Raw genomic sequence first — 21898 nt, 5'->3', positions numbered from 1 at the left:
GGAGGGCTGGGCTGTTTCATGTTGGGACAAGAAACCCATGAAACACATCGTCCGCACTTTGTGGAGCGAGGTGGCTATGGCAGTGAGTGCCACCTTTTTGACTCTCTTGCATAGTAGGAAGAGGTTTAGTGACCTCATCTACTCCCTCTGACACTTTCTTCCAGTCTCTTTAAATGTGTTGCATTCCTTCATTCATTATCCTAAGCATGTCCTTTGGATTCTGCTATCCTGTGTCACCTCCTCACCTACAAATGTATCTTTCTTTACAGTGTGCCATATGCAAGCAACCCTCCCTAACTCACCACATCAGTCCTTTCCTGATTGCTGCCCCTCAAATAGCCTGATGTTTGAAAAAGTTGCAACAAAAGCCTCTGTCCAACCTGCACTGCAATACTCATCTCCTGCAATACAGGAGAAGGTGGCCCACATTTGCCGGGAATCCCAGGGCATGAGTGGGATATCTCCCAATTGATAGAGAGCGTGGGAATCCTGGAGAACCATGTGGCTGAACCTGTTGGGAATGGAGGTGATATGAAGTTGAATATTCCAAGTTATGTCTATTCTTTGCTGGCTTTTGTGTTTGAGAGGATGTTTAGATGTCAGTTTTCAACACAGCTCCTATTATACTTCCTTAATGAACCATCACCTCCTTAAGCAGATTTCTGATACATTCTGGAGGGAGAGCACCTGGTCTGTTAGAAGATTACCTCCTAGTTAGTCTTCTCTTTTGGTGTACCATGTAGCCTTATCCTGTGAGACTCTGTAATTTCCTCTTCCTCCTGTTCTGTTTCAATCATATGGACGTATCTGAAATGCCTATAGTAAGGGCTCTATGACAGAAGGGTGGGACCAAAAAAGATTCCCTGTTTGAAACTTCTGAAAGGCAGTTTGCAGAATTCTCTCTTAGCAGCACAGCTGACAATAATTTTTCTAATCACTTCAGTCGAAGCTGACGTTTCAGACAAAGTTTGTGGATTTTCAAAGCCTGTGAATTCAACCAATTCCTGATTTGACAAGTCATGAAGGTAACTTTCCCCTCTTCTCGTTATCCTGTTATTTGCATACATCCACCCCTTTGGGGGCAGGTGCACCTCCTGCCAGAATTTAGTGTATATTTTAAACCAGGTGTAACTCTGGAATAACTAACAGTCCATCTCCATATGCCACAACTCGGTCACTTTTGCCCCAAAAAGAATGTGGAAATTCAGGCCCTCTGTATATATCTAATTATACTCACTAGAAGTTTTGGTCAGAAAAAATTTAATTAGATTTTTACAGTTCCTTGCTTACTGTTCAAACCTTTTGGTGCAATGCGTATTAGTTTCGAAATGCCATAATTAAAGAAATAAATTTTGCGAAGGAATTCTGCAGATTCATGGCTTGCTCTCAGATAGCAGACAAAAAGGCACAACTGATTTGATCAAAGTGATTGGAGACTTACAGAGAGGATGGTGATTAGAATACCAGCAGCACAAAGCACAGCATCACTGATTGTTTCTCCATTCTTATAGGGATACTTGATGCTTTCGTCATTGCAGTAAAATCCACGCTTATAAGGTTTGATGGTGCTAGTTTCGATAACCAGGAAAGGGAGGCCAGCTAATGGAAAGGACAACAACAGATACAGACAAAGCAAGAGTAAGTAACATAGACAACAAACAGCTTAGGGGCACAACTGCTTCAACAGAGTAAAATGTGGCATTACAGGACAAACGCAAAAAATACTCTGTGCACTATTCCCACTCCCCCTCCCCTCCATACCTTATGGGGCAATAATGTACGTATAAACTGTGCATCGTTGTGAAATTTAGATAGTGGAAATTGTCACAATTACTCCCAAAACACACTGTGCTTCATTTGGATGGTGGGAAGATCTAGCCTTCTAAAGTTTGACGTTTGGACAAAAGATTCTTTCCTTAACTCAAGTACTTTAATTTTCATACGATTTGCAAAATAACTATACAAATATACATTAAGACATTTCTTAGTCATTTCTACAGAGTTTATTCTGTTTTGATTCTAACAAGCCTAGTTTGTCATGCATTTTGTTGGGGTTGAAGGATCCTGGCTAACAACAATAAATATGTAAACACAGAGAAATCTTTCCATAGCCATTATCTTGTAATTAGTATTATAATTAATCCCATGGATCTACACGGGGCATTAGCGTATGAACAGCCCTGACTACTGGGTTAATCCTCTAATCCCTTCACAACGCCTTGAAACATTTCCACAGTTCTTCATTTCTTCACTTCTTCATTTTATCTCCACCCCCTCTTGTTTTCTTGGTACTTCCTTTTTATTAGACATTTTGTTGCATTTCTCCTTGGCTCCACTTGTTTTTTTCTTATAAAACTCTGCTTAATATCATACATATGACAGGAAAGAACATTGCCCTTTCATCTCTGGGACCCGGGTTCAACCCAGATACAAAGGATGATAAGCCTCCCCTCATCCCTCCTGTACCTCTCACTCACACAGAGACAACAGAACAAAACACTTTGGTCTCTCTCACTCAGATGAGTCATAGAAAATTAAAAAATATTCCACTGGTGCAGTAACGAACACTCTTCTGAGATTGGGGGGTCCCAAATATGTTTTGGTTTGAGAGTGATTGATGCTGAAAAAAATGAAATGTGTTTTTGATTACCCCAGGAGTATTAACAAGAGGATAAATATAGAAATTACTGAATGGTCTAAAGGCTTACAGACATTAGGCTTCCCCGCTACCCTCATGTTGCTCAATTAAAGGAACTTCTGAGATGCTCCGTAAAATATACGGAGCACAGTCCACATGGAGCAGTGAGCGGCCAAGAGACAGAGAGCCCATCAAGAAAATAATTACTGTCACGAAATGCCACATTTTACTTTGTCTTGGCTTGGCCATGCACCAGCAGATATAAACTTACACAAGCAATTGGCAGTAGTGTTCCCACTGCTAAGAGCAGGAGATTGGGTACCACACTTTTCTTATAGCTGTACTTGATGCTGTCGTCATCGCAGTAAAACCCTCTTTGATAGGGAGAGATGCCTGCAACATTTATCACTGCTGCTGGAAGAATAACTGAACAGATAAAGAAATAAATGTAAATATTAGAAATCTGCTGATCAGATTCCAAACCGACAAAGAGACATGTTCAGGTCGGATTTGTAACTACTACATGGTTTTATTTTCTTTAAATTAAAGCTGTAATATTATACCATGTAGCAAAACACTGAACTTTCATTACTGACAATGAATCACATTATTTTTAAACTTACGCAGGAAAAAAAAGTTAAGGCCCAGCATCACCAGATTTTTTACAAATTTCTATTGGACAGTTAAACTCTCTGACAGGATAATGTCATGGCTGAGTACTAATATCATAGCATCGTCCTATACCAATAACTATGGTAGTAGGCTGTTCCACAAATCAAGTGAATGTTCTTCCCAAGAAAGGGTTGCATGATGGTGCTGGTCCTTTTCAAGAAACATTCCTGTTATGTATCCCCTGCTCTTCTTGTATTACCAAACATTCCTGTTGTAGATTGTCCAGCAGGGTTTGTAAAAACAACAGGAGTTGCCACTGTTCCACCAAATAAATCTTTATTAATTAGTAAAAACGAATAAAATACTGAATCATCATTTTTTGTTGATGTTGTGCGAGGTGTTGTATACAATATGGGGTAGGCACTACATGCACTCACACTTACATATCGAATCTGTCAGCACAGCAGAGTGAACAAAATCAAACTGTACCAGACCAATGGCAAATTGTGGCAGGAGTGCCTATGTCTGATTATCGACAGTTTATTAAACTTCTAGAAACTGGAAAGAAATACTATAGATAATCGCATTGAGATTAAAAGTTTTCTGTACAGTTATATCGACAGTGCAAATGTGGAGGGTGGGGTAGGGACCATAAGGCATCGACCAGCTAAGCAACTTAGGAGTCTTCAAGTGCCAACACTCTAAACAATAGGATACATTGTTTTCTTTTTATTTGGACAATAAATTAATATTATACAGGTTTATTGCTCCTCTGTGGGAAATTGCTTACAGTCATGGAATTGCTAAACTAAAGTGCACATGGTTAAGTTCCAAACATTGGAATTTGAAAAGAATATTAATCATAATAATGCTGCTTCGCTACAGTACCCAATTCTCCCGAGTGATCAGGAATGATTGATCTTAGTTACATCTCATTAGAATTTATTCACCTCTCAAGTCCATCTCTTATAATTGATCTGTCGTTGACACCAAATTGGTACAATATAGCAATCTGTGATGAGAGCTGTGAAAGACTGCAAGAGAACATGGCTATAGAATAAAAAGAACAAGGGGGTAATATAAAATTTAAACAAGAGCTTAGACTACAGTTGGAGTACTGTGTGCTGTTTTGAGCACCTCATTATAGAAAGATATCAAGCGATGCAAAAGGCAGTGTAGTTCGTTAGGATTTTACCAGGAATGGGGGATTACAATTATGAAGAAGACTTGAAATGTTAGAGCTTTTTTCACTAGAGTGGAGAAGGTTGAGAGATGACCTGATAGGAGTCGTCAAGATTATGATAGGTTATGATGAGGTGGTTAGTGAGAGATTGTTTCCACTAATCAGTGAGATAGTAACACGAGGGCATACATTTATCAGAAAGAGAATTAAACAGAAGGTGAGAAATACATCTAAATAAATGACACACGTGGAGAAAAGCCTCAGCACAGACTTGATGGGCTGCATGGCCTGTTCCTGTGCTGTAATGGCTTTGATTCTAAGGAGGGGAGGTTGCAAACTTTGTTTTAAAAATGTACCTATTGTTTGGTTTTGCCAGTACCAAGATTTTAAGATTTTTTTCCCCAAAGACAAATTACTTGCAACTTGATTAACAATTTTGCTATAAACATAAAGACAGATACATTGATAGAGGCAAATACTAGCAGACCTGACTGGCAAGATATATCAGTTTATAAAATTAGATAAAAATTAGCAATTGTTACGATGTTCCATTAACTCAACTAATTCCCTCCTACACAATCTTAGGGATCTCTTCCTGAAAACACAAGTTTTTAATGCAGCATCTGACCTTTAATGACCTCCTGAACTCCTTAATCAATGAGTGTTTAGATTTAACATTTCATGAAAAATGCCTATGAACCATACTCCATAATTCAGATGTAAGAACTCTTTGAACAACATTTTAAAAGGTAATAAATCTCTAGATGAGAAACCTGTAACCTAAAGAGAACAGTTTGATTACACATAAGTAAAAGATAAAACATGACCTAAGTTTTAGGGAGCATGACCTTTCACCAGAAAGTGCCTGTTAGCAGACCTTGACTTGCTCTAAGCCTCACCTTTATGTTTGTTTTCTAAGTCTAACTGGCCAACAATCCATAAACAACTAACCTCACAGCTTTAACAGTGCTGAAAACAAGTCAGCACATTGGGGGTAATGTCATAATGTTAAAACCCTCTATCTTCAATCCATTATCATTTTTTTCTGCAATAAATCTTTTATGACATCTTTCACCTCTTCTCTATTTCACTTTCCGAGCGCAGATCTTTATCAAAAAGTTCTAGTTTAATCTTCATTTTGGTTCACTCCAGGGAATTGGGGTGGAGAAGCTGAATTGTGCAAAATAATGGGGAAGCAAGGAAGTCAACTGCAGATTCAAATTTTAGGGAGCCATATTGACTGATGGGTCCACGCCCCAGACCGTAAGAAATTTTACTTTTCTGATTTAAGCACAGGTAATAGGGCACCAAGTTCCAGCAAAGCGGCAAAGTTAAGCATTCTTAGAGCTTTACTTCACTCAGGGCAGGCTTGTTGTTATCATAACTTGTCATCTGGCTGGTCAATGTTTGCAATTAAATCAGCAGATTCAAACTGTTCATGCTCCATGGAACCACAGTGACTGATGAGGCAGCTCTATGGGGAACTTGAAACCACCAATTTAGCTGCAAACACAGGCAAATGGGCCACTGGCTGGTACGCTCGTCTCAGATTGAGCATAGCTTGTACTGCCAGTACTGAAGGTGCAATGGGATAGACACCAGACTTTCAGCTTGGGGCCCTGGGTTTAAATCCAGCCAGGAATGATGGGATGAAAATCTCCTCTCGCCTGCAAGGTTCCATCATCACAGAAATCACAGAAACCCCACAGTGCAGATAGAGGCCATTTCGGCCCATCGAGCCTGCACCGACACATATCCCACCCGATCCCTGTAACCCCTACACCAACACCAACACATATCCCACCCTATCCCCGTAACCCCACGTATTTAATCCCCCTAACACTAAGGGTCAATTTATCATAGCCAATCAACCTAACCCGCACATCTTTGGACTGTGGGAGGAAACCGGAGCACCCGGAGGAAACCCACGCAAACACGGGGAGAATATGCAAACTCCACACAGACAGTCACCCGAGGCCGGATTTGAACCCGGGTCCCTGGCGCTGTGAGGCAACAGTGCTAACCACTATGCCACCGTGCTGCCCATGTCTCAAGCCAGTTCCTCATGGGCACAGGCCTGCAGCTTTAAGCATGGCATTAATTGCCATGATTGACCACACAATGGGAGGTTTAAGTAATGGAAAAAGAGTCTCCCCAATGCAGTAGGAGATACTCTTCTGAGGTTAGGGTTGAGGAACATCTAACTGATCTGGGAGTGCCCAATGCTGACACTGGAATCCTAAGGTAGAACAAGTGGCCCAAACTCCAATACTCAGATCTCTCAATGTCTGAGAGTTTTGGACAAGGGATGAAAGTTCATTTAAGTGAAATGCTACTCACTAGATTGCAATACAATGAAACCCTTCAATTGCAGGCTGTGGATTGCATTGTTTGTTTTTAATATTTCTGTCAGCTAAAATAATTCATAAAATTTGCCACCATCCCCAGTTATATGATAGATAACCAATAATATCCCCAGCTGTGTGTTCTGGAGGTTTTTTTGTTCTTGGTCGTCTCTGGGTCAAAAGAATTTCTGTTCGAATTAGGAATTAGCTTTAAAATAGCTTGGTAATATTGGGTTGTTTACACCAACATCCAAAACTTCCTCCAGAAAATGCTGGCGTTACACAGTGCCCTTCTTGAACTTTTTGGCAAGTTAATTATGTCAGGACAAAAACTCATGAATTAACTGAATGAGATGAATCCTCTGAATATTTTGTTATGCCTCACGCGATGAAAGGAGATCTCCTCTAGGCTAAAAATTCAATTAGGTCTGAAAACGGGCGCGGGGATCGTGATGTGCTATCGGCTCGCGCCCATTGAAAGTAATGCAGGCAGCATGCGACCTTCGTGCTGCCTGCTAATTACCATGATTGCTGTGTTCAGCCCAGCATTGAGCACACTGCTGAGTGACTGAGTGCGCGGCAGGGGGGGCCAAAGCTCGTGCGAGGCTGGCTCTATTTACAGCTAGCCTCCATTTTTAAAGGCAGTCTGCTCCTCTTAAAGGTGAGGTGCATTCTGCATTCAGCAGCTGCTGACAGTGCTTGTCAAGGCAACTGAGCGAATGATGGCTGATGATACGCTCATGGACAGCCCGTCTGGAATGCAAGCTGCCTCCTCCCTCCTCCTTCTCCTCCCGAGGTGGTCCAGTAACCCATGGTGGCAAGGGCTGCGCCCTCATGATGGCCAAGTTGTGGAGGATGCAGCAGACCATGACAAATTGGGTCACCTGCTCCGCCGAGTACTGGTGGGCTCCTCCCAAGTGGTCAAGGCTGTGGAACCATTGCTTGAGCACCCCGATGGTCTGCTCGATTACGTTCCTCGTGGCAGCAAGGCTACTATATGAGTGCTGGCCACGAGTGGTGGCTGGAAGATTGCTGGTACTGCAGACTGGCACAGGATAAACACATCATGACTGCTGCCAGGATAGTGGGCATTCACCAGCATGATGTGGGTGCACACCAAATGCACATTAAGTGAGTGTAACCCTTTGCGGTTACAGAACATGCGGCGCCCGCAAAGCCACGTGTGTGCAGTTGATGGCACCCTGCACCATGGGGAAGCATGATGTCCTGGCAAAGTCACATGCGTGCCCCTCCTGCTTCTCGGTGTTCAGAGTGAAGACAATGAAATCCCCTCTCCTAGAGTACAGAGCCTCTGAGACCTCTCAGATGGACGGCGAACTGTGAGATGTTAGCTATGTCGCCTGCTCCAGCCTGGAAAGATCCGCTGGTGAAAAAATTCAGGGCTATGGTCACCTTGAAGGCCACTGGCAGCATCGTCGTCACCCTGCTCTGAGGCTGCTGGTCTGGTTGCAAGAGGTGCAGGAGGTGGCAGAATTCTGTGACCACCTCCTTGGTGAAACGGAGCCACCCAATACACTGCTCCTGGCTTAGGTGCAGGTAGGAGAAGTGCTCCCTGAAGACCCTAGGTGGGCAAGGCCTCCTACTGAGAGCCCTCCTCCCTCTCCTTCTCCTCCCTCTACGAGTAGCTAGTCTTCTTTGCTGCCTCTGCTCCATCTCCCCGTCATGCTGCAGCGCAAGAGCGGCTGCAACTAGAACCCCCATGACTGCAAGCAAGTGGTGTACACAGAGGCCTTGCAGTAGCAGCCAACTCCATCTCAATGTTCAGCAGCACTCCCAGCACACTTTAAACAATTTTTAAAAATCTGTTCCAGCAACCTAGTACTCCTACAAACTCTGCAAGAGCCAGTACAAAAGCAATAAGCAACTTACCTGCAAGTTGGATGTATCTCTTTAAGTAGCGCTGGTGGGTGGGGGGGTCCCTCGTGAAGCCGAACGCACATTCAGCTGTGTGTGTTTAGGAGAGGGCGTTGAATGGAGCGGCGATGTTGAAAATGGCAGGTCGTGCATCAAATCAGCGTTGCACGCTGATTGACGCCACAATCTGCCTACTCTGCATACTGTCGGCGCACACACGTCCCGCCTGCGCTAGCACCCTCACCAAGATGGCGAACAGCGCGGGCTGCGTCAGAAGTGGGCGGAAGCGTGGTGAGCGCCATTTATTAAAATGTCCAAATCTACCGGTGCTATGGGTTTGAATTTCGCGGTTAGTGTCTCCTCCCACATACAGTCCTAACCATGTGAGTAAAATCACAAGAAAGTACCTGTGTCCTACCACACCAGTGTCATAAAACAGGAAGTGGCAGAACATTGCCAGGGTAGAGGTAAGATCATAGCTTCAGCTCCAATGTTTTCTTTTCCTGCTGATGAAAATTCATTATAATTCTTAAACCTAAACCTAAGCTTTTACATAAGAAATAGAAGTAAGTGAGAAAATGCCCTTCTGTTTTAATAAACAGACTTTTGGCATCTGGCTTACATTTTAGAAATTTCCGTCAGCCTGTTTAAAAATCCAGACTTTCCAAAACCATACAGGTGGCAATTCCTACAACAGGTTGCAGCCTCAAATCCCTGGCAACTTCAGTTAAGGTAATGTTCTTGCTTGAAAAGTATTAGTAAAAAGAGTATTCTAAATGCCAACATGAGTGACAGGCCACTGGTCATGCTGCTAACTTCACTTCACTCTGCGATTAAACAAAAGGGGCTTCCATTCACACAGACCTGTGCTCATTTCAAGGACTGTTTTGGTTTAAGGGGGAAGGAAGGGAGTGGTTTTAAAACCTATTCAGTCAGTTTGATCAATTTGTAATGTTAAAAGAAAAAAAAATCAAAGGCCTCAAAAAGAAGTCAGCATTGTGTCAAAATTCTTTGAAACTTTACTCCCTCAGATTTTAATACTTCAGAACACTTTAGAAAAACAGGGATTGGCTTTCGAGGGCCGCCTGAGGGAAAGCAGAGGACACTTTGTGCTGAGCTTGCACTCATGTGGTGAGCATAACTGAAGTGGCCTGTGTCTGCCTCTCAGTCTTAGATCCAGGCTTTTACCTCAGGAAGAAAATAAACACATTTCAACTTTGTAGTGCTCCTTAAAAAAAAATCAGGAATTTGAAAACGAAGATTTCCCCACACATAAAGCGGTTATTGAATACACTAGAGCCAACCTAATTATACCCTGCTCTCTATAGTACCTTATTCACCCAATAGGATTGGGGGGGGGGGGGGTGGTGGGGGAGGTGGCAGGGGGAACGAGAAAGACTCTGGTCCCGAAAATCCGCGGGCCATAATCCCGGCAGTTATTTTGGGATCATGCCTACTAGTGCTCTCCAGCACTAATCCTGCCAGAGTTTGTAGGGTCAGTGGTAAAGCACCTAATGTGGATGGAGCAGGCGGGCACCTGTGCCACTCGGAGCACATCTCCAGTTTCCGCCAACCCCATGCAGCTGGAAAATCTGGCACCTCCCTAGCATGAGAGGGTTGCCCAGGCACACCCCTCCCTGCCCCCCCCCAACCATATGCTCTATGGGTCCCTCTCTAAGGGGGCCAATCAAGAATTATTATTTTTTTTTTTTTAAAGTTGGCGTTCTTCAAGGGTCGAGACCACTTGCCTGGCCTGGGCACCCCAGTGGGCTGACTTACACCCATCTGGGAACCAGTAATCTCACTGGGTCCTGAATTAGCCGGCAAACTGGGAACTCCTGGCACAGGGAGTCCCTACCCCTGGCTCCACTCCCAGAAACATTTGCCTTGTAAGGGATGGGCAGAGGTTACAGAGGGAGCACGGCGATAGCCACGAGAAAATTTAGTGTCTCTGTCTTGTAGACTCTCTGGTCTTCAATGATGCCAATCCAGTACCATCTCAGTATCAAACTAATATTCTATTAATTTACACATGAATTCAACGGGGGTCATTTTGACTTTGAAAATGAGAATCGGGAGAGATGTAGAACAGGCAGCTGATCCAATATCACCCGTTTTACAATATCGACCAAAGCCAAAATTTACCCCCAACATAATTTCAAGTACATGTTACTATTCTTCAGCTTATTAAAACATTAAATCAACTTAATAGTTAAGAAGAGAAAAATGAAATGTACGATAAATGCAGTAGTCCAGTGCTTTGGTACAAGTACTGCCCACACAGAGCGAGCGGTAGGCAAGTGTTTGTGCCATGTGGGGAGTCTCTGATCTCAGCTCGGTTTGGAAGGAAGGAAAAAGACCACAATTTAACCTTTTTATGACTACTGTGCTGCTAATGTATTTAGTTCACCAAAGTTTTAACCCTTTCATAGCTACAATACTATTTTGCCACCAGAAGTTAGAATAATGAATTGACAATTTTTCCTGGTTTCCTCAGAAAATCCTGGCAAAGAGGGAGCATTCTGCAGCTGCACACGTTCCCTAGGTTCCGATCAAAGATATCAAGTTTATGCATGTTGTTAATATTCATTCATGCGTGCTTATTCTGCAGGCAGATCTACAGTGAATGATTTAATTGATGGAGAACAGATTACTTCAGTATGATTCATAAACACTGTGCTCTGTGGGCTATCGAGAATGATGGCCAGTGGGTCTGACGAAAGGTCATCAACCCGATACATTAACCCTCTCTCCACAGATGCTGCCTGACCTGTGGAGTGCTTCCAGCATTTTTCTGTTTTTATTTCAGGCTGGCCAGTGGGTGATGCATTGTAAGGTGTATGCAGTCCTGGGTTAGATCGGAGTACTGTTCACTCTGTGGATGCATAGAAACCTAAAACCAACAAAAATGAGGCCCACCCCATTTATATCAATGGAGACAAAACCAATTGTGGCAACACTTGTGGATCATGTAATTTTGGCAGAAGGGTCTGTACCCAAAAAATTATCATTGTCTGTTGTCTCCACAGATGCTGACTGACCTGCTGAGTGATTCAAGCCTTTTCAGATTTTGTTTCAAATCACTTTATTGTTCTGTTTGTAACGAGGCATTATTGCTGCTTTTAGGAGGCTTTCAGCAGGATTCTGGTACACACATTCCCCAAAATGCCGCTACATATGCTGGAGAGTAAATTTTCAAAATACAGTTTTTGAATTTTCCCCATCTTAAGCTTTGGTGAATTTTTTTTTTTAAAGCATCAGACATGACTGGTGGTGTGAGAATCGCACGCTCCTCCACGCATTTAATTATTCTTACTTCAGTTACTGAACCACTGCTTGCAGATTTTTCCCGTCACATGACCAGTCTGGACTAGCGTTCTATTGCACTGTCACGTTTTGGGATTTTCTTCAAAACTTTTGCGCAAACGGAATTCGGAATGCAAAATAGAAGTTACATTTGAGGGTTGTGTTTTAAAGCAAAGTGTTTTGAACTTGTCACTGGGAGAACTGCCTACGTTTCTTTGCGTAGCACCACGGAATCTATACCATCCACCTGAACAGGCTGATCTAAGCTCTAATCCGAAGGACAGCATACCTGACAATGTAGTGCTCCCTCAGCACTGCACTGTCGCAGTGAATAAACTACACCGATTGTAAAGCAGGCCACCTGCATGTGGTGGGTATCCAGGGGATAGACATATATTTAGCAGAGGGGCAAAACTACAGAAAAAAATACTGGGGATGAAATTGGGCTCTCCAGCAGTAGTGCAAAACGGGCGATAGCGAATTGGTCACTCATTTTACACCCCACCCAATTTTCTTTTCCATTGAAGTCACTGGAAAAGATAAGCGAGCGGTGTATAAAACGGGCGGTCAGTTTGTTATTGTCCGTTCTGCACTACTGCTGGAGGTCAATTTCACCCCCACTAATCTTGACATTCAGTTATTTAAAATGTGACTCCATACGAGTTCTTCCTGCCACCGTAACATAAAGAGATTCAGGCCAGTGTGATTATTAGGCACAGAAAGATAAATTGACATTTGTAAAATGCTAATGAAGTTGATTTGAAAAAGACTGTTAAGCTGGTGGTGTTTATTATCACTGTTTAGCTGACTGACTTCAGAAAACAAAAACCCTATTCTGATGGTCCGGAGCAGTGAAAAGTCCTTTTGACATTTGAACACCTTTTGTTCATACATCAGATGGTTAATGTTTCTCCCTGACTTTCAAAGCGATTCCCATCAATTCTGCTCCATAAGGTAAATATGCAAAAAGTCTCTTTGACTTTAAGATTTGCCAGCTGCAAAAATACTGTACAGATGAGACCCTGTAACTGAAGAGCCGCTCGGAGACCTGGGGAGTTTTCCTGATACCCATTATGACCACTCTGTGCGTCATGTCACTTCGGAGTGGATTAATTGCTTTTAAATTAAAATCCGTCATATGACAAGTGGTGGAATGGGAACAGCAGTAAAAAGGTTCAGCAATAGCTCACATGTCAAGCTGTGAGGGACTTACAACTGAGACAAAATTCAGAATAAATGAGGCTCGATTTTAACTCCCAGGCGGGAACGTAGCTAACGCGAGCCAAATGATGTCCGGGAGTGGCAGCGGACAGTCTCGGACCATTTTAACGGCCAGGCCTCAAACATACCGCCTGTCGACTTCCCAATGAAATGAGCCATGAAGTTGGCAGGAGGCCGCCGACGGGGACCCGCGGGAACAATCACCAGCACAAGGTAAGTATTCCAAGAAGGGAATCAAGGGAATCTCGATCGGGGAGAGTGGAGAAGCCCGGGGCATGGGAGACCCAAGCTACTCCTGGTCCACAAGGAAACTAAAAAGACTATTTAAAAACTTACCTTGCTGGGCCTCTTCTGGGCCTGGTTGCTGTTCCTGACAGGTTTAGCCCACTCAGGCCTCAGGTTAAAATAGCAGATTGGAGCCCAATCAGTATACTTAAAGAGGGCCCTGCCGGCTTCGGGCAGATGTCCTTGCCGTCTGCAATTTAACACTGCAGTCGGCCAGATTGGAGAGGGAAAGGAAAGTGTAGGTCCCCCGCTCCATTTTAACTGATTTCCATCAGGCAAAGGGAGTTAAATTGACCATAGGCCTCGATTTTAACAACCCCCGCCCAGTTTCCTACCAGGCCCGGGAGAGGTGGGGAGCAGGTGGTAGGGGGTGTTAAAACGAGGCCAGTCACTTATCCCCTCTGATCCCACTGCCGTTCCACCGTGTCCCAATCTTAGCCTGCTCTTCTGACATCCGCAGGAAGGAAGAGGGATCCTTCATTAAATGACATCATCGGGACCCGACAGCAATATTAGTTGGAGGCCTGAGCGAGGGAGCAATGACAGCTTCCCTGTCAGGCCAGACCTACTGGGAGAGGGATCGTGGGCCAGAAGAGGTCCAGCAGGCGAGTTTGAAAATTTTCATTTTATGTTTCCGAGTAGGGCAAGAGCTCCTCCAGGCCTCACAATGATGCCTTGGGCCTCCCTTGCTCCCCTCTACCTCCTCCCCTTGCCAAATCAGAGCCAGAAAGCTCCCCCAGAGCCACCACCCTCCCCCCCTCCCCCGCCAACTGTCGGGCAGGGACCGTTCCCATGGGATCCCGGCTGCGGCCTCCTGCTGCCGAACTCCTGCGCTTGCCGTGCGGGACTCCAGGAAAATGTACTCAAATGAGGCCCAGCCCCTGGATGCTTACACGCTCCGTTCCCATCTCCACTTTAAAACCGGTGCCACTGTTTCAATAAGATGGTTTGTATAATACCCCTATGATATTGTTACAAATGATAAAGAAATATGCTCTATAATATATAGATCTATTAATATAATAAAAATGGGTATGTCTGTGCACACAGATGTCACACTCCAAACGTCACATCTTGTTTTAATGCTGAGTGCTCTGACCTGCAGCCTAAAACTGACAAAACACTTTCCAATCGGCAAAGTTCCCTGACCAAACAATCAAACTCGCAATGACCTGAGCCTCTTTACTTACTGACAATCAGATTTGGTGGCCTTAAAGGGAAACAGTCACACTTTACTGGAATAACACATTGTGCGATACATGGTATAACTCTAATGTCCTTATAAAACATTGGGCCCGATTTTAAGACTCCTGCCTGGAGTAAATGGGGTGGTAGTGGCCCAAAAATGGTGTTGAATCACTTACCACCCCGTTTATGCTGGAGATCTGGCTGCCACCATCTTGAAAGGGAGTGCCCACCTGTTTGTAGCGTTACGCACTTTTAATATGCAAATTGGGATCCTATAATATACATAATACCCCGATTGCCATTTTGAGGGACCAATGGGTGGAGCATGTACTGCGAATGTTCCTACCATTTGTCCGAGGGGGGCAATTTCAATGAATGGCCCCAAATCTTTACTCATTTCATTTTGGTGGGGCCAGGAGGAGCAGGAGTACTCCTCCAGGCTCCACAGGAACACCGTGAGCCACTGCAGCTCTGGGCTTTCCCCTACCACCATTGCTACTCTTTCCCCCCACCCACCGGCTTAGCAGCCAGCCCAGCGTCCAAGCCAGTCGGAATTCCTCCTCTAGCCAATTGGCGAGCTGCAGCAGGATGCCCGTGTGAGGCATGCTAATCAGGCCTGAGCTTCGAAATAGCTCAAGCCTCTCCTCTGGCCCAATGGGCAGATGGCGAGGCACTCCACCCAAAGGTCAACATCTACCCCAATATACCATCTAACTCACCACAAGCAATGCCGTCTGAGATTTGCTAACATGTATAAATCTATAGAAATAAATCTTACTGGAACGTTTGTATCCCTTAAGTTAGGTACAGCACAGCCTTCCTGTATGCAAAGGCGATAGAAAACATTAAAACTGTACAAAGTAAACTTACAGCCAAATTTGTTGGGGACTGACTGCTCATTTCTGTAAAGGAATTGGAACATGGGAAAAAGCTGCACACAACAAGGGATTAGTAGACAGAATGGGACAGAAAAAAGCCAGACTGTGCTTTGCTCTTTATAGCCCAATTATATACCAATAAAGATGTGCACCATTCAGGTTCCAAGCCAGTGCAATGATAAACTTACAATGAATAAGGACAATTTCCACTTCAAGTCCCTTTACAAAAAAAGACTGGCAATGTGTGAACAAAATACTAAAAAGGGTCACAACAGCCTGAAGGGGAATAGAGTCTTTTAAAAAAAGATCATTGTGCTGGGATTTACAAAGAATCCCCTGTTCTCCCTGCCCACTCAGCTGAGCTCCCAATGCCAGCCTACATTGTACCATTCACCATGGCGCTGGCTGGGTGCACTGTGGTATGCCTGCCTCAAATCTCCGCTGGGTGTAGGAGATAAGTCTCTTCTCAACAACAACCTTCTTTGTTTGTACAAATAATTAAAGGGAAAAAAAAACAAAGTGGAATAGGAGGCAAAACCTTACAGAATGCAGCCTGGGCACATGCAGCACATTTGGAATTAAGGCTAGAATTTTTAATTATTTTTAATACATTCATCAGAGTAAACTCTTCCCCCAGTAATTCCTTGGAATTATGTAAAATGCAGAACATATCGTAATAAAATGAAAGGGGGAAAAAAAATTATGGAAGGGGCATTTGATTTATGCATTCTCCACAAAAACTACAGTATTTACTTTGTAGGAATGAATGGATAGAGAGAATATTTTGCTTCTCAGTGGGATGTTCTCTTTTAGCAACTTCATCTGGATCTAATGAAAAGCTTAAATGCAGGCCTGAAATTGCAGTGTACTGAAGCACACGTGATTCAATAAAACAGAGATATACAAAGTCTTACTAAGTGTGGACTCAAGAACCCAGAATGTTTGAGAAATTAGCCATCCTGGAACAACTTGGTTATCCTCAAACTAATAAATAAAAATAAATGTAAACAAGCTGGATTAGCACCAACCCATACTGAGACCATGACCCACTCTTGCTTTATTTCTCTCACGCTACCTTCGCCCTTTTCCATCTCCCAGTTCAATCTCTCTTACCTTGCGTCACCTCAAAAACACAAGACCTTAACATGCTGCGACAGCATCAGTGGTTGCTGCTCCCATTAATGATACATAGTGGTAAATTTTCCACTTCACCGCATGCCTGACATAACGGATTGTAGACATCATCGAACTTGCCCGATTTTCATTCCGTTGAAAAAAAGTCAGCTTACAGGAGTGCCATCTACATAGCAAAGTGCTGGGCAAACATTGTTATTTGGTGATGGAGCCGAACAAAGGAATTGTAATTCTCCTCACTTTGACGTCAGGTGCAAGTGCTGTAATGATGTGTTTCAGCACAATTTGTACCAACTCACCATGGGGTAGATTTTGACTTATGGGCGGCCGATCGACAGAATACTGCTGCTCCTCTGGGCCTACAAAGATAATGTAAAGGGCCTCTTCTCTTCCATCGCCCGTGCAGGATCCGACCACTTCCTACCTAAAATGGCAATCGGGTTCCAATTTACGTCTTATGACCCCGATTGCCATATTAAAAAGGGCCTTTCCCCTTAAATAGGTGATCGCTTTGGACACCTGGCGGTAGGCCCCTTTCAAAATGGAGCTGGCTACCGATCCCATTTTGAGGTGGCTACCGCCCCGTTAAAGTGGGATGAAGACAGCCAAAATTGATCCCATTGTGTTTGCTTTGCCAAATGCTTTTTTGTAAGGACAGTGTCCCTTGAAGCACAAATTCACAAGTGTTTTTTTGGAGCGATCTATGTTCTATAATTTATTATTATCGTAAAGTTTTAAATTACTTTATTCTTCCTTTGTTTTTAAATTACAGAGTAATTATATGCAATTTTCACATTTCAAGAAAAAGGATTTAAAAAAAGACTTTTGATGCGGTCAGTATGAAATTAGGTGAGGTGGCTCTCTACCCCCACGGCTCACATCCTTTTGTTGTAAAAATGGGAAGAAGCAGGGATGAGGAATATATTTAATTTTAGTATAAATGTAGGCTGCTTCACTTATTGGTGTTTGTAAGAAAATAGAGATGCTTCTCCTTCTAATAACAGACTGGAAAAGTCATCAGCTACACAGCCACAAATTAAGCAGTTAAAAGTTTCCGAGCCCAGCATCCAATGTGACCCTTTCAATTCAGTTCTTCAGAACACAAAGACAGATTACGTAGGTCACTGATCAGACCATAACCTGCAGGGCCCTCAGGAGCACAGGCCATGAGCATGAACATATGCTTCACCTCACAGGAGTTCAGACCCTGGAATAGGTTACCATGACCCTGCTGCTATTGCGTTCCCCCTGATTCCTCCTGTCCCCTCTCCTCCCAAACCAGCAGCAGCTGATTTCCCACAGGCCCCCAGTCCTTGCTCCTTCGCAGTGCGTGATGGCAAAAACCACTCACAGCAAAACTGTGCAGTTATCCACTTTGGTAGGAAAAATAGAAAAGCAGAGTATTTTTTTTAAATGGTGAGAGACTGGGAAATGTTGGTGTTCAGAGGGACCTGGGTGTCCTTGTACACGAATCACAGAAAATTAACATGCAGGTACAGCAAGCAATTAGGAAAGCAAATGGAATGTTGGCCTTTATTACAAGAGGATTTGAGTATAAGAGTAAAGACGTCTTACTGCAATTATATAGGGCCCTGGTGAGACCACACCTGGAGTATTGTGTACAGTTTTGGTCTCCTTACCTAAGGAAGGATATACTTGCCATAGAGGGAGTGCAACGAAGGTTCACCAGACTGATTCCTGGGATGGGGGGATTGTCCTATGAGGACAGATTGAGTAGACTAGGCTTATATCCTCTACAGTTTAGAAGAATGAGAGGTGATCTCATTGAAACATACAACATTCTTACAGGACTTGACAGGGTAGATGCAGAGATGTTTCCCCTGGCTGGGGAGTCTAGAACCAGGGGTCACAGTCTCAGAATAAGGGGTTGGCCATTTAGGACTGAGATGAAAAGAAATGTCTTCACTCAGAGGGTGGTGAATCTTTGGAATTCTCTACCCCAGAGGGCTGTGGAGGCTCAGTCGTTGAGTATATTCAAGACTGAGATCGATAGATTTTTGAATATTAAGGGAATCAATGGATATGGGGATAGTGCAGGAAAGTGGAGATGAGGTAGAAGATCAGCCATGATCTTACTGAATGGCGGAGCAGGTTCGAGGGGCCAAATGGCCGACTCCTGCTCCTATTTCTTATGTTCTTATGAGAGGATTACGTGCAGCCATTTGGTCGCACAGCTCCAGCTGAAGCAAAAGAGCAAAACAGCAAGCCGTGCACTGCAGAGTATAGAAGGAGGGCAAACAGGTTCATTCAGGGAAGGAGTGGGAATGGCAGTTTCTGAAATACAACAAGCTGCTTCATCGCTTAAGATATTATAGAATCATAGAAACTTACAGCACAGGAGGCCATTCGGCCAGTGATGCCTGTCCTGACTTTTAGAAAGAGCAGTCGGGCTTAGTCTCACATCCCCACTTTTTGTCCGTAATCCTGTAAGTTCCTCATCCTCAAGTACCTGTCGAACTCTCTTTTAAAATTATTTATGGAATCAGCTTCAACCACCTCTTCAGGTGAAGCATTCCAGATCGCGACAACTCTCTGAGTGAAAAAAAATTCTCCTCATCTCCCCTCTCGATCTTTGTCCAATGATTGTGAATCTATGACCTCTGGTTATTGACCCACTCACCAGAGGGAATAATTTTTCTTTTATCTACTCTATCAAAACCTCTCATCATCTTGAAAACCTCTATTAGGTCACCTCTTAACCTTCTCTGTTCAAATGAGAACAGTCCTAACTTTTCCAATCTCTCCTCATAACTGAAGTCACTCATTCCTGGTAACATCCTGGTAAACCTTCTCTGAACCCTTTCTAAGGTCTTTACATCTTTCCTGAAGTGTGGTGCCCAGAATTGTCCACAATACTCCAGCTGAGGCCTAACCAGTGATTTATAAAGTTCTTTGCTTTTATATTCTATTCCTCTATTTATAAATCCAAGTAACCCATATGTTTTTTTAACCACCTTCTCAACTTACTGTGCCACCTTTAAGGATTTGTGTAAATGGGCACCAAGGTCTCTCTGCACATCTACACTTTTCAAAATTGTGCCATTTATAGTATTCTGTCTTTCCATATTAGTCCTCCCAAAGTGCATCACTTCACACTTCTCTACATTGAACACCATCTGCCATGCTTCTGCCCATTTGACCAGCCTGTCTATGTCATCCTGAAGCCTATAACTATCCTCATCACTATCTACTACTTTAACAAGTTTCGTATGACCTGCAAACTTTATAATGCTGCTCCCTACACCCAAGTCTAGGTCGTTTATAAAAATTGAAAAGAGTAATGGACCCAAAATTGACCCTTGGGGAACACCACTGCAAAACACGTCCCAGTTTGAAAAATATCCATCCACCACCACCCTTTGCTTCTTGTCACTGATTTCCTATCCATATTACCACTTTCCCCTTAATTTCACAGGCTTCTATCTTCTTAATAAGCCTCCTGTGCAGCACTTTGTCAAATGCCTTCCAAAAGTTCATATATACAGCATCTACTGCACTACCTTGATCAACCTTCTCTGTTACCTCACCAAAGAATTCAATCAAGTTAGTCAGACATGATTTACCTTTAACAAATCCATGCTGGCTCTCCTTGATTAACCTAAGCCTTTCCAAATGAAAGTTTATTTTGTCCCAGATAATGGTTTCCAATAACTTCTCCACCACCAAGGTTAGGCTGACTGGCCTGTAGTTTCCTGATTTATCCATCTCCCCTTTCTTGAATAGTGGTATAACATTAGCAAACCTTCGTCCTCCGGCACTACTCTTGTATCCAGTGAGGATTTAAAGATTGTGACCAATGTCTCTGCTATTTCTACCTTTGCTTCTTTCAGCAACCTAGGATGCATTCCATCTGGATCAGGCGACTTACCAACTTTCAGTAATGCTCAGTTATATTGTGATTGCTATAGGTTAACTGAATTATAACTCTTTCTGTGTTATAAACTCTATACACCATCATTACCATAAGAATGACTGGTCTTTGTAAGTCGATTAGCCAATATGGGACATTCCAGTACAAAAACTGGAAGAATTTGTTACTTTTTAAAAAAAAAGTTGTTTGTGCTTAAGAAAACATGCAAAATATGTGAAATGACAAAGTGAAAGTATTAATCTCCTAGTGGCAGTGTTAGCATGTATTCAAAATGAAAGTAAAACAACCACAAAAGATTAATCTCATAAATGTACATATTAGCTTTCAGTAATGTTCTTATTTTCCCCCAATGCAGAGCTCCAATCTCATGGGGGACTTTCTGTCACTGAGATCAGCAGCGTCAGTTATTTTTTTGGGGGGCTAATTTTCTCACCTCTCCTGAAGGTGTTGACGCCTTGCTGGGGTACTGTTCCAAAAATACTGTTCATCTTCCAGTCCTTTGTTCAAGTTATCAAGTTATATTTGAGACTCAACAGTGAGTTCTAGCAGGCTATCAGAGGGCAGGGGGCAGAGCATGTAGCCAAGCCAGACTATGTACTTATCCATTGTCCACACACCACACACACACTCTCCTTACACAGTCACACACTCTCCACACACACACACACACACACTCTCCACACACACACACACACACACTCTCCACACACACACACACTCTCCACACACCACACTTACACACCACAAACACACTTACACACCACACACACACACTCTCCACACACACACTCTCCACATACACACACACTCTACACACACACACACACACTCCACACACACACACACACACACTCCACACACACACACACACACTCCACACACACACACTCTCTCCACACACACACACACTCTCTCCACACACACACACTCTCTCCACACACACACACTCTCCACACACACACACACACTCTCCACACACACACACTCTCCACATACACACACACACTCTCCACATACACACACACACACTCTCCACACACACACACTCTCCACATACACACACACACACTCTCCACATACACACACACACACTCTCCACACACACACACACACACACACACACACTCTCCACACACACACACACACTCTCCACACACACACACACACTCTCCACACACACACACACACACACACACACACTCTCTCCACACACACACACACTCTCTCCACACACACACACTCTCCACACACACACACACTCTCCACACACACACACTCTCCACATACACACACACACACTCTCCACATACACACACACACACTCTCCACACACACACACAC

General features: G+C 43.5%; 1 protein-coding gene across 3 annotated transcripts in view; it reads right to left on the bottom strand.

The window, feature by feature from the left end:
* plpp3 (phospholipid phosphatase 3) overlaps positions 1-21898 on the bottom strand; it is a 144327-nt gene that overhangs the window by 85250 nt on the left and 37179 nt on the right. For 2 of the 3 annotated variants that reach the window (XM_085983048.1, XM_085983045.1), the window contains exon 2: positions 1442-1599. In XM_085983048.1, the coding sequence (XP_085839174.1) occupies positions 1442-1599 (158 nt within the window). Of the gene's footprint in view, positions 1-1441; positions 1600-2909; positions 3065-21898 lie in introns of all 3 variants that reach the window. The other variant, XM_085983046.1, reaches the window with a different exon arrangement.

This window comes from Somniosus microcephalus, chromosome 3, assembly GCF_052327205.1.
Source record: "Somniosus microcephalus isolate GS21.2 chromosome 3, FLI_Smic_1.0, whole genome shotgun sequence".
Lineage (NCBI taxonomy): Eukaryota > Metazoa > Chordata > Chondrichthyes > Squaliformes > Somniosidae > Somniosus > Somniosus microcephalus.
Note: the sequence above shows the minus strand (reverse complement) of the source record. Positions and strands in the feature narration are given on the sequence as shown.